At 39.4% G+C, this 15,118-nt stretch overlaps 3 protein-coding genes across 3 annotated transcripts; all 3 read right to left on the bottom strand.

The window, feature by feature from the left end:
* Window positions 1–1,426: 1,426 nt before the first annotated feature.
* On the bottom strand, window positions 1,427–2,538 carry LOC124059023 (odorant receptor 131-2-like). Its single transcript, XM_046388729.1, has one exon. It carries the CDS (start codon window positions 2,345–2,347, stop codon window positions 1,427–1,429), a length of 921 nt encoding a protein of 306 aa, XP_046244685.1. The 5' UTR covers window positions 2,348–2,538.
* Window positions 2,539–7,224: 4,686 nt separating this feature from the next.
* LOC124059059 (odorant receptor 131-2-like) lies at window positions 7,225–8,372 on the bottom strand. The gene has a single exon (XM_046388803.1). The coding sequence runs from the start codon at window positions 8,143–8,145 to the stop codon at window positions 7,225–7,227; it is 921 nt and encodes a 306-aa protein (XP_046244759.1). The 5' UTR covers window positions 8,146–8,372.
* A 2,079-nt stretch (window positions 8,373–10,451) lies between these two features.
* On the bottom strand, window positions 10,452–11,384 carry LOC124059225 (odorant receptor 131-2-like). Its single transcript, XM_046389076.1, has one exon. The coding sequence runs from the start codon at window positions 11,382–11,384 to the stop codon at window positions 10,452–10,454; it is 933 nt and encodes a 310-aa protein (XP_046245032.1).
* Window positions 11,385–15,118: the final 3,734 nt, after the last annotated feature.

Consider the following 15,118-nt stretch of genomic DNA (forward strand, 5'->3'; position numbering starts at 1 on the left):
ACTAAAGTGGAAGAGATTCAAAGGATGGCAGAATACGCTGCATTTCAAGAAGATAGCAAGGAGCCTGAGCTGCATGAGGCTAATCTACGCGAGGATTAAGACAAATTGGCACAGATAATAGAAAAATGTAAAAAAAAAAAAAAGAAGTATGCTTTCACCTTAGAAAGTTTTGAGCTTTATAGCTTTTATTACCTGATTATATCATTTCTTTTTTGAGCCTGTAAGATTTTTTCTTATTTGCAATCAGAATTTGAAAGTGGAATGAAATGAATTGTAACTATTTGCTATTATTTACGACTGCATAAATCATTATTTAAGACTATTTATTTGATTAGCATTTGTCTGCTGCGCTTGGAGCTTCTGGAACTTGATTATTGAATCTCCAGCGTATATTGTATGGTATTTGGAATTATCTAACATCAGATCATAACGCTGCATATCATGTGTTTTACTGTAACAAACAATTTTCTTCTATAAAACTATTGTTTTCTTGTTTTCACTCAACAGCAAAAAGTCAATCGTCAGTCAATTGCAGGGCTGACACACAAAGACAGACAACCACACACTCTCACACTCACACCAAGGGGCAATGTAGAGAAGCCAATTAACCTAATGTGCATGTTTTTGGTATTGTGGGAAGAAGCCAGAGTGCCCGGAGAAAACCCACGCAGGCACAGGGAGAACATGCAAACTCCACATAGAAGGGCCCAGACCAGGATTCGAACCTGGAACCCTCTTGCTATGAGGCGACAGTACTAACCACTGCACCTGTTGTTTACCATATAAAGTAAAATTAGTCAGAACAAGACTTAGTGCTGACCACTGACACCTACGACTTCACAACATGATGGGTTTGATGCTAAAGATTAATGACTCTTTTTAACGGTACATAAAGCATGATGACTATGCAATGTGCCATTGTTAGTTGCAGCCATACAAGTTATAACAGCATTTTGTCCTCAAGTCCTCAATTTGGAGGCCATTGAAAACAGAAAAGTTGGTGTCATTCACTCTGTGTGTGTATGTGTGTGTGTGCGTGGTGGTGATGTTTCTCTATACTTTTTCGAACATTGTGACATGTACAAAATGCTTTGCAAAATCTTCATGATTAAGTTAAATATTAATGGCACAGATACCAACAATAAGGCATAGCAGTTGTTTATTGTTTATACACTCCTGTCATATCTGTGCTCCGTTTGGGTGCTACACAAGTCGGTAATCAGTTTTAATGTCGTCTCCCCAAATGAACAATGATGTAAGAATACAAAAATCTGCTGAGTTTGATTTTTTGTTTAAAAAGCAGTGCAGTCACAGTCAGGCTTAACAATAAGCTAGTTAGAAGTCAAGTACTCTCGAAATGCTCATGTAAAATGAATTGCAGACATTAATTTGTGTACTGTTTAGTTTCTTGTTAGAAAACAATTCATCAAATATCTCTCTTGAACAAGCCAAATAGGACATTGTTTTTCAGTGCATGAAAAAATGTCTCATCTCTGAGGCCATAAATGAGAGGACTGAGACATTTTGGACCAAGCGAAAACATTATATAGTTAAAGTACCTAACATCAATAAATAACCTAACACTGACCTGAAGCACAGCTGCTTCTATGAATGGGCACCACAAACGGATGACACAGAACAGTAGCTGGATAGCATGAAGAATTACTGTTTTGAGTCCTTTACTTGAAGATTGTTTATTCTCTCCTGACGCTGCTTTGGCTACTTTCATTATTTGAATATAACAGAATATAATGATGATGCACATGATCAAGAAGTAAAACTGTTGTAAAGCTGATCTAACGTGACTCTGCCATTCCTTCAAAACAAATATTTCCACAGAGCATATCATGTATTGTCTGTACATGCTACGAGAGGCTGATGCAAAGAAAGTGGAGAGAACAGCAATGCAGGGTACAGAGCTGATGCCGTGAATGATGTGGATGCAGCACAGAGTACTGCGTGTGGAGCACAGCTCTGCATGTCGGAGGGGCATGCAAATGGCCACGTAGCGCTCCAGGGTCATTGCTGTCAGAGTAACTGGTGTGACCATCACATTTAGAACTGCCATAGTGCAGATAATGATACACAACCAGACTTGAATTGTAAATTCAAAATAGGCCATGAGAATGATGATATCAGATAGAAGTAAAAACATGCTATCATATAGTAGTGTAACAGCAAATAAGATGTAGCGTGCAGTTGTGTGGAAGCATTCCTTTTTGAAAAATGTCACAATGAGCAACAAATCAATGGTAAGAAAAATCAGTATCACAATCTGGACAATAATAATCCGGTCATTCTTCTGGCTCAACACTACCTGGCCACCATCCGATGAATTGTCAGCCATGTATTAAATGAGTCTGTTGAAAGAAAATGAGATTCTTAGCACAAGACCAAAGCATCCCTGATGTTCATCCACAGCATCTTAACACACATTTCCAAAGCCGTGTGTTCAAAGCCAAAGCATTCTGAGTGAAGCCTGACTTTATAGCATTGATTGGAATACAAGCAGAGTTAGAGACAATTAAAATTAATTCACCATGTTGTCATCATTTCCACTTTCTCCTCATCCCCCAGAGGCCATCTGGGTTGCTGTAAACAAGCCACAGTTAGCTTGGGTTAGACTGTTGTACAGTCTCTGTCCTGAAGGTCACAAATTAACATGAACATACAGTATCTTGATGGTGATGTACTGGGTTCTTCTACAGACAACAAAGACACTTTGAGAGTATGGCTCAGAACCTTTACTGGATCAGCACATGCAGGTAAATAGTCCATGTGTGACTCTTAAGTTATTTAGTAGAGCTTTTTACCCAGAAACAGAGCCAGACTTCATCAACAGACCACATCTCATCTGGGCAGGAATGCCTGCTCTAACAGTAGACAACATCTGACCCACATGCACTCTCAGATAGAGAGCAGACATCCTTTAGGAGGCATGGCTGCTGACAGATTTGTTTATCCACATATGTAGGTTTCGAGTTCAGAAAAAATATATTTTAGAGTTTTGTATGTCTTATAGTTACATAGATCTGGAAAGATTAACCCTCTCAATCTGGAGTAGCAGACATTTATATTTTAACCTCTGTCTGTGAGACGTTCCTCAGTCTCTGAGGTGAGCGAGGCAACAGGTGTTACAGCGAGGACCAAAGCAAGGGACTGATACTGGATTTTCAAAGACAAAGTAGATAGCCAATCAGTTGGTCAATGTCGCTCACTCCCCCAATCTCTGCATAAGCAATTCAACACTGGCAGAATAAAACTTTTTTAGAAACTGGATAACTGTTGAACTGGAACTGTAAGTCAAAGTAATAAATACCTAATACACTATATAGACAAAAGTAGTGGGACAGACTTCAGAGTAGAGTCGCCCCCCTCTTGTGGCTATGGCAGCTTCCACTCTTCTGGGACGACTTTCTGGAGTGTTTGTGGTGAATTTTTATCCATTCATGGAGTAGATCAAGAGTGAGGTCAGGCACTGATGTCGGATGAAAAGACCTGGCTCGCAATCTACTTTCTAGTTCGTCCCAAAGTTGTTCAAATGGGTGGGTCTGTCAAGTTCCTCAACAGCAAACTCATCCAACCATGTCTTTATGGAGCTTTGCTTTGTGTACTGGGGCACAGTCATAACGGAATAGAAAATGGCCTCCCTCAAAGGAATTTGGAACCTTGGAAGCATAGCATTGTCCAGAATGTCTTGGTATCCTGAAGTACAAAGATTTCCCTTCACTGGAAGTAAGGGGCCAAGCCCAGTAATAAAGAGGTGTGTCCCAGTAACTGAAACTGAAGGGGCAATGCATAGTTAATAATCAATGAGGAACATGTAATTGGTGAAACTAACTGATTATTTTCTCTCCAATTCAGTAATTCCCGTTGAGAAGTTGACGCAGCCATTGGCGACTATCAGAGTCAAGTTCCACTGATATCAATACTTTGGCAAAATGGCATACTGGTTCTGATTAATTGGCCCACTGTAGAGGTCTACCTTTAGCCATATTATGGCAGAACAGACATGATGATATTATTGGCTATGGGATTCAATCACAGTTAAATTGAGGGCCTTCACAAAACAGTTCATCCTCATAAGTGTCTGGGAGTACACATCACAGACAAACTCACATTGATTCTGAACACCACACACATCACTCAGAAAGCCCAGCAGCATGTGTACTTTCTGCAGAAGCTGAGGAAAGCCCATTTCCCAACCCCTGCCCCAACAACATTCTATAGGGGGACTACTTAAAGCATCCTCTGCAGCGCCATCACAGCATGGTTTTGCAACTGCACTGCTGCAGACCGAAAGGCCCTGCAGCCAATTGTGAGGACGACAGAAAAAATCACTGGGGGCTCTTTTCCCCCTCTCACGGACCTTTCCAACACGTGGTGTCTGCACAAAGCCACGAGCATTAGCAGGGATACCACAGATCCCTCCCATGCACTCTTCTCCTTACTGCCATCAGGAAGAAGGTACCACAGCATCACTGCCCGCACATCCAGAATGTGGAAAAGCTTCTTCCCCCAGACAATCAAACTGCTGAATAACTCCTGACTTAAGTTGTGCAATGCACCTTAAAAGCACAACTGCACTTTCTCTCTGCTGCTATCTATATATTTATATATACTTTACATATATTTCATATACTATGCATATAACATATTCATCTGTGTTGCTATTTATATATACTCTCTGCTGCTGTTTGTATATTCTGCTGCTAGTTATATATTTATATACACTACAACTACTCTTCAATTGTAAACTTACTATATCTACAACCCCCCCCCCCTAAAAAAGCAAAACAGTTCTGTTACTAGTCTTGTCCTGTTTTCGTGTCCTAAATGTGTATATTTAGATTATAGATTGTGCATAGCTTCTGTCTTGTCCTGTCTCACTGTCTTTCTAAAGTGTTAGATGTAGCAACAAATTGTTCATGGGGAAACGTTACTTCATCTCACTGTGTACTTGTATGTGGCTGAGACGACAGTAAAACCTATTTGACTTGAAGTGCAAATCATACCAGCTGTGCAAATAGGTATTTATGTTACTTAGTTTGAGGGCTAACTGGCAAAATACTCTTACCAGAGGCCCGTTTGTGAACCCACACTTAAAGAATTGAGATATTGCTGAACCAGATGGTGTTTTATTGAGTTTATGGATACTGAATAAGTCATTGTCACATTGTGTCTGCCTTTTTTTTTGGTTTTTTGGGGGTTTTTTTCAGACGAAATTTCAATTTAATGCAATAGGAACATTTCTCTTTGATACTGGGTGATGTCAGAGAGACAAACTATCTTATTATGAGCTATTTCTCAAGCTGCTGATGTGGAACCTTGAATATCAAGTATGAGAATGTTTATTAAACATCACATTGTTCTGCAAGGATTTATTGCAAACACAACTGGTAGGGTTGTCAAATCTGCAGTTCATCTACTACAATAATATCAGCCACGCAGAAATAACAATTGCATTTGTGCAAAGCGTCATGTTGCACAAGAAAAAGAAGGCATGCTTTATTAATCCCCTCAGAGAAATTATTTTTTCCCACTCTTGTTATTGACACACAGGCACAAGCAGGACCTATACATGTGCGTTAATGCATAACACAGATTTAATGTTAAAATATTCATGCATTTTCTTGATTAAAAGCCCTCACATATTATACATTGAAGCACATATTGATTGAAGGTAATCAATGTAACATTAACAATCAGAAAAAAGTAAACCGATAATAATGATCACAGTGAGCACAAAGAGTTTGGTATTGGAGGCCAAGGCAAGATGGACAGAATAATAATGCAGGGTTCAGAGCTGAGGCTGAGAATGATGAGGATGCATCTGCTGTTTGTTTCTGGGAAGATGTCTCTCGGTTGTGCATAATATGAAAATTGTGTCCGTCTTCTTCAGGTCTTCAGGTTGTGCTTGAACTTAAGCTGGTGTCAACACTTTAACCTTCTCAACAATTTTACAGACTGAGTCTTTGTGTGTTTCCAGGAGTTGAACAGGCATCCATCATAGTGAGGACAAACATTCAGGTGGCACAGTCGCAGGTGGAAAAGGCCCAGAAACTGTCAGTGGATTCATATAAGAAGTTGGCTAAAGTGGAGACTAAAGTGGAAGAGATCCAAAGGATGGCAGAATATGCTGCATTTCGAGAAGATAGCAAAGAGCGTGAGCTGCATGAGGCTTATCTACGAGAGGATTAAGACAAATTGGCACAGATATTAGAAGAATGTAAAAAAAAGAAAAAGAAGTATGCTTTCACCTTAGAAAGTTTTGAGCTTTATAGCTTTTGTTACCTGATTATATCATTTCCTTTTTGAGCCTGTAAGATTTTTTCTTATTTGCAAATAGAATTTGAAAGTGGAATGAAATGAATTGTAACTATTTGCTATTCTTTACTACTGCATAAATCATTATTTAAGACTATTTATTGTATGGTATTTGGAATTATCTAACATCAGATCATAACGCTGTATATCGTATGTTTTACTGTAACAAACAATTTTCTTTTATAAAACTATTGTTTTCTTGTTGTCACTGAACAGCAAAAAATAAAACAAATCCATGCATTTGGTTTCATGTGTTGGTGGGTCCTTGTTTTTGTTTGTCATGCAAAGTAAAATTAGTCAGAACAAGACTTATTGCTGACCACTGACACCTACCACTTCACAACATGATGGGTTTGATGCTGAAGATTAATGACTCTTTTCAACAGTACGTAAAGCATGATGACTATGCAATGTGCCATTGTTAGTGCCAACCATACAAGTTATAACAGCGTTTTTTCCTCAAGTCCTCAATTTGGAGGCCATTGAAAACAGAAAAGTTGGTGTCATTCACTGTGTGTGTGTGTGTGGTGTTTCTATATACTTTTTCATTTTTCTCTATTTTTTGCAAAATCTTCATGATTAAGATAAATATTAATAGCACAGATACCAACAATAAGGCATAGCAGTTGTTTATTTTTTTTACACTCCTGTCATATCTGTGCTCCGTTTGGGTGCTGCACGAGCCGGTAATCAGTTTTAATGTTGTCTCCCCAAATGAACAATGATGTAAGAATACAGAAATTTGCTGAGTTCGAATTGTTGCTTGAAAAGCAGTGCAGTCACAGTCATACTTAACAATAAGCTAGTTAGAAGTCAAGTACTTTCGAAACGCTCATGTAAAATGAATTGCAGACATTAATTTGTGCACTGTTTAGTTTCTTGTTAGAAAACAATTTATCAAATAGCTCTTTTGGACAAGCCAAATAGAACATTGTTTTTCAGTGCATGAAAAAATGTCTCATCTCTGAGGCCATAAATGAGAGGACTGAGACATTTTGGACCAAGAGTAAACATTATGTAGTTAAAGTACCTAACATCAATAAATAACCTAACACTGACCTGAAGCACAGCTGCTTCTATGAATGGGCACCACAAACGGATGACGCAGAGCAGTAGCTGGATAGCATGAAGAACTACTGTTTTGAGTCCTTTACTTGAAGATTGTTTATTCTCTCCTGATGCTGCTTTGGCTACTTTCATTATTTGAATATAACAGAATATAATGATGATGCACATGATGAAGAAGTAAAACTGTTGTAAAGCTGATCTAACGTGACTCTGCCATTCCTTCAAAACAAATATTTCCACAGTGCATATCATGTATTGTCTGTACATGCTACGAGAGGCTGATGCAAAGAAAGCGGAGAGAACAGCAATGCAGGGTACAGAGCTGATGCCGTGAATGATGTGGATGCAGTACAGAGTACTGCGTGTGGAGCACAGCTCTGCATGTCGGAGGGGCATGCAAATGGCCACGTAGCGCTCCAGGGTCATTGCTGTCAGAGTAACTGGTGTGGCTATCACATTCAGAGCTGTAACAGTTGAGATAATGATACACAACCAAACTTGAATTGTAAAGTGAAAATAGATCATGAGAAGAAGGATATCAGATAGAAGTAAAAACATGCTATCAGACAGTAGTGTAACAGCAAATAAGATGTAGCGTGCAGTTGTGTGGAAGCATTCCTTTTTGAAAAATGTCACAATGAGTAACAAATCAGTGCTAAGAAAAATCAGTATCACAACCTGGACAATAATAATCCGGTTATTATTCTGGCTCAACACTACCTCACCACCATCCGATGAATTGTCAGCCATGTATTGAATGAGTCTGTTGAAGGAAAATGAGATTCTTATCACAACAAGACCAAAGCATCCCTGATGTTCATCCGCAGCATCTTGACACACATTTCCAAAGCCGTGTGTTCAAAGCCAAAGCATTCTGAGTGAAGCCTGACTTTATAGGGCTTACTGGAGTACAAGCAGAGTAAGAGACAATTACATTAACTAAAATTAACAATGATGTCGTCATCATTGCCACTTTCTTCTCATCTCCCAGAGACTATCTGGGTTGCTGTAAACAAGCCACAGTTAGCTTGGGTTAGACTGTTGTACAGTCTCTGTCCTGAAGGTCACAAATTAACATGAACATACAGTATCCTGATGATGATGTACTGGGTTCTTTTACAGACAATAAAGACACTTTGAGAGTATGGTTCAGAACCTTTACTGGACCAACACATGCAGGTAAATAGTCCATGTGTGACTCTTAAGTTATCTAGTAGAGCTTTTGAAACACTAACCCTCTCAATCTGGAGTAGCAGACATTTTTATTTTTGTGTGTGGGCCGATCAAGTTCCTCAACAGCAAACTCATCCAGCCATGTCTTTATGGAGCTTTGCTTTGTGTACTGGGGCACAGTCATAACGGAATAGAAAAGAACCTTCCCCAAACTGTTGTCACAACATTGGAAGCATAGCATTGTCCAAAATTTCTTGGTATGCTGAAGTATAAAGATTTCCCTTCACTGGAAGTAAGGGGCCAAGCCCAGTAGTAAAGAGGTGTGTCACAGTAACTGAAACTGAAAAGGCAACTCAGAGTTAATAATACATGAGGAACATGTAATTGGTCAAACTAACTGTTTACAAATTTTGAAAGATTATTTTCCCTCCAGTTCAGTAATTCCAGTTGAGACGCTGACGCTGACGCAGCCATTGGCCACTATCAGAGTCAAGTTCCACTGATATCAATAGTTTGGCAAAATGGCATACTGGTGCTGATTAATTGGCCCACTTTAGAGGTCTACCTTTAGCCATAATGCAGTGTTTCCCATACACTGACTAATATGTTGCGGCGCCCCACAATATCAACACTGACTGCCACATATTGAGTTTAATTTTTTTTTTAAGCTTGGCTGTTTAAAAAGTTATTCTCTCACAACTGCATTTCCTTGCCATGCACGCTATGTCTCTCCTTTCTCCCATGTGCACACAAACGCACACACAGACTCCCAAATGATTGGCCTGTGAAGTTCCACTTCTTGAACACAGTATCTGTCTGTGGAAGCGTGACCTTTGGTGTGGAGATGAAAAGACTTTTGGTGAGATATGGACTTCACGAGTGGTTTGTATCCCATGAAAACACATACACAATCACACATGTCAAAACAATTGGAAACGCAGCGATGAGGATAAATAGCCTACGGTTAGGGTAAAATTGGGTTGTCCTATGCCTGTCTGACAATTCAATTAAAAAGTTTTTTCTCAAGGGCTGCTCTGACCACAAAATACATATCCGAGTCTGTTAGGTAATATTCCCCTAATTTTACTTTAAGACTTTTAATTGTAGAGCAAATATGATTTTCGGTTCTATGTCTTCCAATGCAGAAGAGACATGATGATCTTACTGGCTATTGAATACAATCACAGATAATTGAGGGCGTTCATAAAAAATTCATCAAAACAAGTGCAAATCACACCAGCTGTGCAATTAGATATTTATGTTACTTAGTTTGAGGGCTAACTCACAAAATACTCTTACCAGAGACCCATTTGTGGACCCACACTTAAAGACTTGAGGTATTGTTGAGCCAGATGAGTGTTTTATTGAGTTTAAGGATTCTGAATCAGTCATTGTCACATTGTGTCTGCCTTTTGTTTTTTTTGTTTTTTTTTGTGTTTTTTATTTTGGGAAGAAGGTTCAAAAGATGTGTAATGCAACTGCTGGAACTTTTCTCTGTGATACTGGGTGATGTTAGAGAGACAAACTATCTTATTATGAGCTATTTTTCAAGCTACTGGTGTGGACCCTTGAATATCAAGTATGATAATGTTTATTAAACATCACATTGTTCTGCAAGGATTTATTGCAAATACAACTGGTAGGGTTGTCAAATCCGCAGTCCATCTACTACAATAATGAAGCCACGCAGAAACAACAATAGCATTTGTGCAAAGGTTCATGTTGCACAAGAAAAAGAAGAAAAAGAAGGCATTATTAATCCCCTTAGAGAAATGATTTTTTCCCACTCTTGTTATTTGACACACAAGCACAAACAAATATATTTGCATGCATTTAAAATGAAAGCAACACATCATGATGCCGTCTTGTCAAACAAAACCATTCTACACATTGTTTTTTGCACAATGAAGTCGAAATGGGATGGTGTATTTTAATGCAAGAAAAAACTTTTCATCCCTGAGGCCATAAATGAGAGGACTCAGACATCTAGGAGCTAGATTAAATGTTAAGTAGTTAAAGTACCTTACGTGACTATATAATGTAAAATCAATTTGAAGCACAGCAGTTTCTACAAATGGGCACCACAGCTGGATGAGACAGAGCAGCAGCTGGAAAGCATGAAGAATTACTGTTCTGATTCCTTTCCAGGAAGACTTTTTATTTTCTCCTGATGTTGCTTTGGCCACTTTCATTATGTTCACATAAGAGAAAATGATGGTGATTATCATGATTAAGAAATAGCACTGGTATACACCTAATTTAACATGATCCTGCCATCGTAGAAAGACAAACATGTTCATAGAGCATATCCTGTGCTGTGTATACAAAGTATTGGAGGTCAAGGAAAAGAAGATGGACAGAATAATAATGCAGGGTACAGAGCTGATGCCGTGAATGATGAGGATGCAGTACAGAGCGTTGCGTGTGGAGCACAGCTCTGCATGTCGGAGGGGCATGCAAATGGCCACGTAGCGCTCCAGGGTCATTGCTGTCAGAGTAACTGGTGTGACAAAAGTGCATAGCACCAACAATATATAGACAAAAACACACAAGCCAACTTGCATAGTGACATGGAAATAGATCAAAATTAGCAGGACATCTGACACGATTAATATTATGCTATCAGACAGTAGTGTAACAGCAAATAAGATGTAGCGCATGGTTGTATAGAAGACATCTTTTGAAATAAAAGTCACAATGAGCAAAAAGTTGATGCAGAGGAAAACTACCACCAGGATCTGCACTATTATGGCCTTATCATTCATCTGTTGCTGTGAGAACTCACCAGCAGTAACTGAGATGTTGTTATCAGCCATACTGTTTACATTTCAGTCGGAATATTTAAGCATGACCAAAACTGATGATCAATTGATAATGTTGAAATAAGATTAGAAGCTATTTCACTGACAGCCACACACATTGTCAAGGTTCTTTTAAGTCATAAGATATATGTTTAAGTGCATGCGTTACCCACACAGTCTTCAGCTCATCTCTGTGTAGCCTACGGAGAGAAGGCTGTGTACAACAGCCTTTATAGGAATGACCAGAACATCCCAGAATAATACCATGAGACTTACTCACCACGGTGTCATTACTATTCCTTCACTTGTGCTATCACTCTTTAGCAATAAGTGTGCTTCAATCAGGCCATCAGGGTCAAATTACTGATTGCATGATAAAAGTGGCATGATAAAAACAGTAAAACGCTCAGGAAAAAATAATTATATTTAGACATATTATTTAGACGTGCAGCATCAGTGGCTTGGCAACATGCGTACATTCTGCTTGTTACATACTGGTCATGCAAGGATTGGCTTTAATGTCATCTGAATCCACATTGAGAAGCTTTTAGAGAGGCTGGTTTCGGTAATTTTAAATATTTCCATGTGTGCTTTATTGTCTCTGTAACAAATATTTAAAAATTAAAACTGGTAAACTTGACAGGTCAGAAGAAACTTTGAGCTTATAATATTGCCATTCTGTCTTTGCTTTTCTCAAAACAATTTCAGTGTGATGAGCCTGGACTGTGTGTTAGGATGTGTAAATAGGGCCCTCAGCCTTACTTTCACATTTGTATGTGTTTGCAGCACATTTAACAATTTGTTGTGATGTAAAAGCCTCTTCACACAGCCCATTCTCTAACTGGAAGTCTATATATATATATATATATATACACTATATACACTGATCACCTGCTTAATATTTTGTGGGTGCCCTTTGTGCTGCCAAAATGCCTCTGACTTGTCAGGGAAAAGGACACAAGATCTCTGGGGGTATTTTGTGGCTTGTTGAACCCTTTTGGTCCTGTTCATTGATGGTGGGGCCTGGTGGGGTGTATTTGGACTGCAGTGTTTAGGTGGGTGGTGTGTGTCAAACAACATCCACATGACAGACAGAACAGACAGAGTTCGCTGTGGAACATTGCATTGTAAACAGATAATTGATGTTGCTCACTTCGCTTATCGTTGGCGTTAACGTTGCGGCTGATTGTTGTATATCTGTGTTTTACACACAAGCTATGAGTTTTTGGCTTTGCACTGTACCGTAGTAATGGTCCAACCGTGTTCAGCTTTTCTTGCTAGATGGACAATGTTTTCTTGCCGGAGCCATCTGCATCAAGATCACTGCTACCTAAATGTACCTGCTCGTTTGGCGGCGACAAGGAATTGTCCATCCGTTTTCTATACCACTTATTTGTCAGGGTCGCAGGGGGGCTGGAGGGGGGCTGGAGCCCATCCCAGCTGACTATGGGTGAGAGGACTGGACTGGTCGCCAGTCAATCGCAGGGCTGACACACAAAGACAGACAACCACACACTCACACCTAGGGGCAACATAGAGTAGCCAGTTAACCTAATCTACCCTAATCCATTAATCTAATGTGCATGTTTTTGAAGATGAAAGTGACATATTTTGTCACTGGAGGGAACTCACTCCAACGAAATTCGTGCTCTGCATTTAACGTGCACACACACACAGCAAACCCGGGGCAGTGAGCGACCGCGTGCAGCGCCCGGGGAGCAGTGGGGGTTAGGTACCTTGCTCAAGGGTACCTCAGCCATGGACACCGGTACGGGGAATCGAACCAGCGATCCACCGGTTACGGGTCCGACACCCTAACCGCATGCCGACTGCCCCTTTTGGGCTTGTGGGGGGAAAACAGAGAACCTGCAGAAAACAGAAAACAGACAGGCACACGGAGAACATGCAAACTCCACACAGAAGGGCACAGACCAGGATTCGAACCTGGAACCCTCTTGCTGTGAGGCGACAGTGCACCACTGCACCACTGTGCCAGCCACGAGGAATCATGTTAAATATTAAAATAAAAGTAAATCTATAAAATTATAAAAGTAAGCATTATTAAAGTTTTGCTAACAATGTTGAAGTGTTAACAGAAATAGATTATGAGAGACATGTTCATGAGTCAGCATGAGTCAATCTCAACAGCGCAATCTTTAAATAATTAATGATGTCCTTTTTCTAAGTCTTTTAATTAGTTTCACAGGAGTCTTTTGTTTTTCTCAGGAGAAAACTGGCTAATCATCATTATTACACAGAAGAAAACAAGATGATGAAAAACAAGCCAAGACCAAGTGTAATATTCCCATGATATCTCAAAGTTACCAATCAGAAGTTAATGAGTGCAAACAAATAGCTTTGCTGCAAAGTGTAACAATTAAACAAAACTTTTGAAAATTAAAAATAAAATTGCCTAGATGTGCTTTTACATTGAGTATAAACTCATGTAAGGACATACAGATGAGTATAAAATATGTCATACGTACAAGCGTTCCGAATCAATTCACTTTATTCTGTGTGTGTGTGTTTTCATATATTTATACTTGAGTATTTAAATGAACAGCCTTAAAGACATGAGTTGCCACATCTCACTTACACTATAGAGACAAAATATTGGGACACCATTACACCCCATTCTAAATACACTCCCCCCACTCCCACTCCCCCCTTTGCAGCTAGAGCAGCTTCTACTCTCTTGGCAAGATTTTGGTGTGTTCCTGTGGGGATTTTTACCCATTCATGTAGTACAGCATTTGTGAGATCAGACACTGATGTTGGACCAGAAGGCCTGGATCGCAATCTCTGTTCTAGTTCATCCGAAAGGTGTTGGGTGGGGTTGAGGTCAGGACTTCAGGGTCTTCCACAGCAAACTCATCCAGCCATGTCTTTATGGAGCTTTGCTTTGTGCACTGAGACACAGTCATGCTGGAATAGAAAAGGGCCTTCCCCAGACTGTTGCCACAAAGTTGAAAGCATGGCATTGTCCAGAATGTCTTGGTATGCTGCCTTTCACTGGACGTCAGGGGTTGAATACAACTCCTGAAAAACAACCCCTGTCTGTATGTTATTGTCCATATAGTTTATCTTGTGTGCAGCTTTTGATCGGATTTAGGTTGGTTTTGACCTCTGTATCAAAACTTTCTGTTATGTGTAAGATCATGAGCTAACAAGCGGGTAACAACAGTAATGAAGATAATGACAATAAGAACATCCATTCAGTGTACTGTGTACAGTACTCTTTAATGGATAATAAAGTAAAGTTTGCCTAATGTCTCACAGTGTAAGGGAATTATGTCTTTTTGCCGTAACTGTTGCAGAGTAGGTGCTTTTGTTTGTCTTGTGGCCAGCTTGACAAGAAAGGGCCCCATATTTCCCTTGGGAGTTTACAGAGACCAAAAATGAAGCTGAAAGACATACATATACTGTATATTTATAATGGAAACTAAAAACTGAATCTTCTGGATGTCTAAATTACAAGCTGCATCAATTTGGTGATCAACTGGGTGATTGCTGTTCAAGATGGATGTTTCTGACAGACTATTTGTAATATTCTGCAAATAAACTCACGTGAAAAATACAATACATAGTAGTATGTGAGCAGGATAAAATAATCATATCTAATTTATATCGAAGAACTGTTTAGATTTTTCAGACTTCTCTCTAGCTTTCTTGGATGCAACACAGAAATACAGGAAAGTTTGTGCACCGTTGACACTGTGTTTCCACCCCACTTTTATGTACGGAGGTTC

The sequence above is a fragment of the Scatophagus argus genome, chromosome 5, assembly GCF_020382885.2.
Source record: "Scatophagus argus isolate fScaArg1 chromosome 5, fScaArg1.pri, whole genome shotgun sequence".
NCBI classification, from domain to species: domain Eukaryota; kingdom Metazoa; phylum Chordata; class Actinopteri; family Scatophagidae; genus Scatophagus; species Scatophagus argus.

Coding starts and splice junctions, on each gene's coding strand:
- LOC124059023 (XM_046388729.1), bottom strand. CDS start 2,347: ATGGCTGACAATTCATCGGATGGTGGCCAGGTAGTGTTGAGCCAGAAG.
- LOC124059059 (XM_046388803.1), bottom strand. CDS start 8,145: ATGGCTGACAATTCATCGGATGGTGGTGAGGTAGTGTTGAGCCAGAAT.
- LOC124059225 (XM_046389076.1), bottom strand. CDS start 11,384: ATGGCTGATAACAACATCTCAGTTACTGCTGGTGAGTTCTCACAGCAA.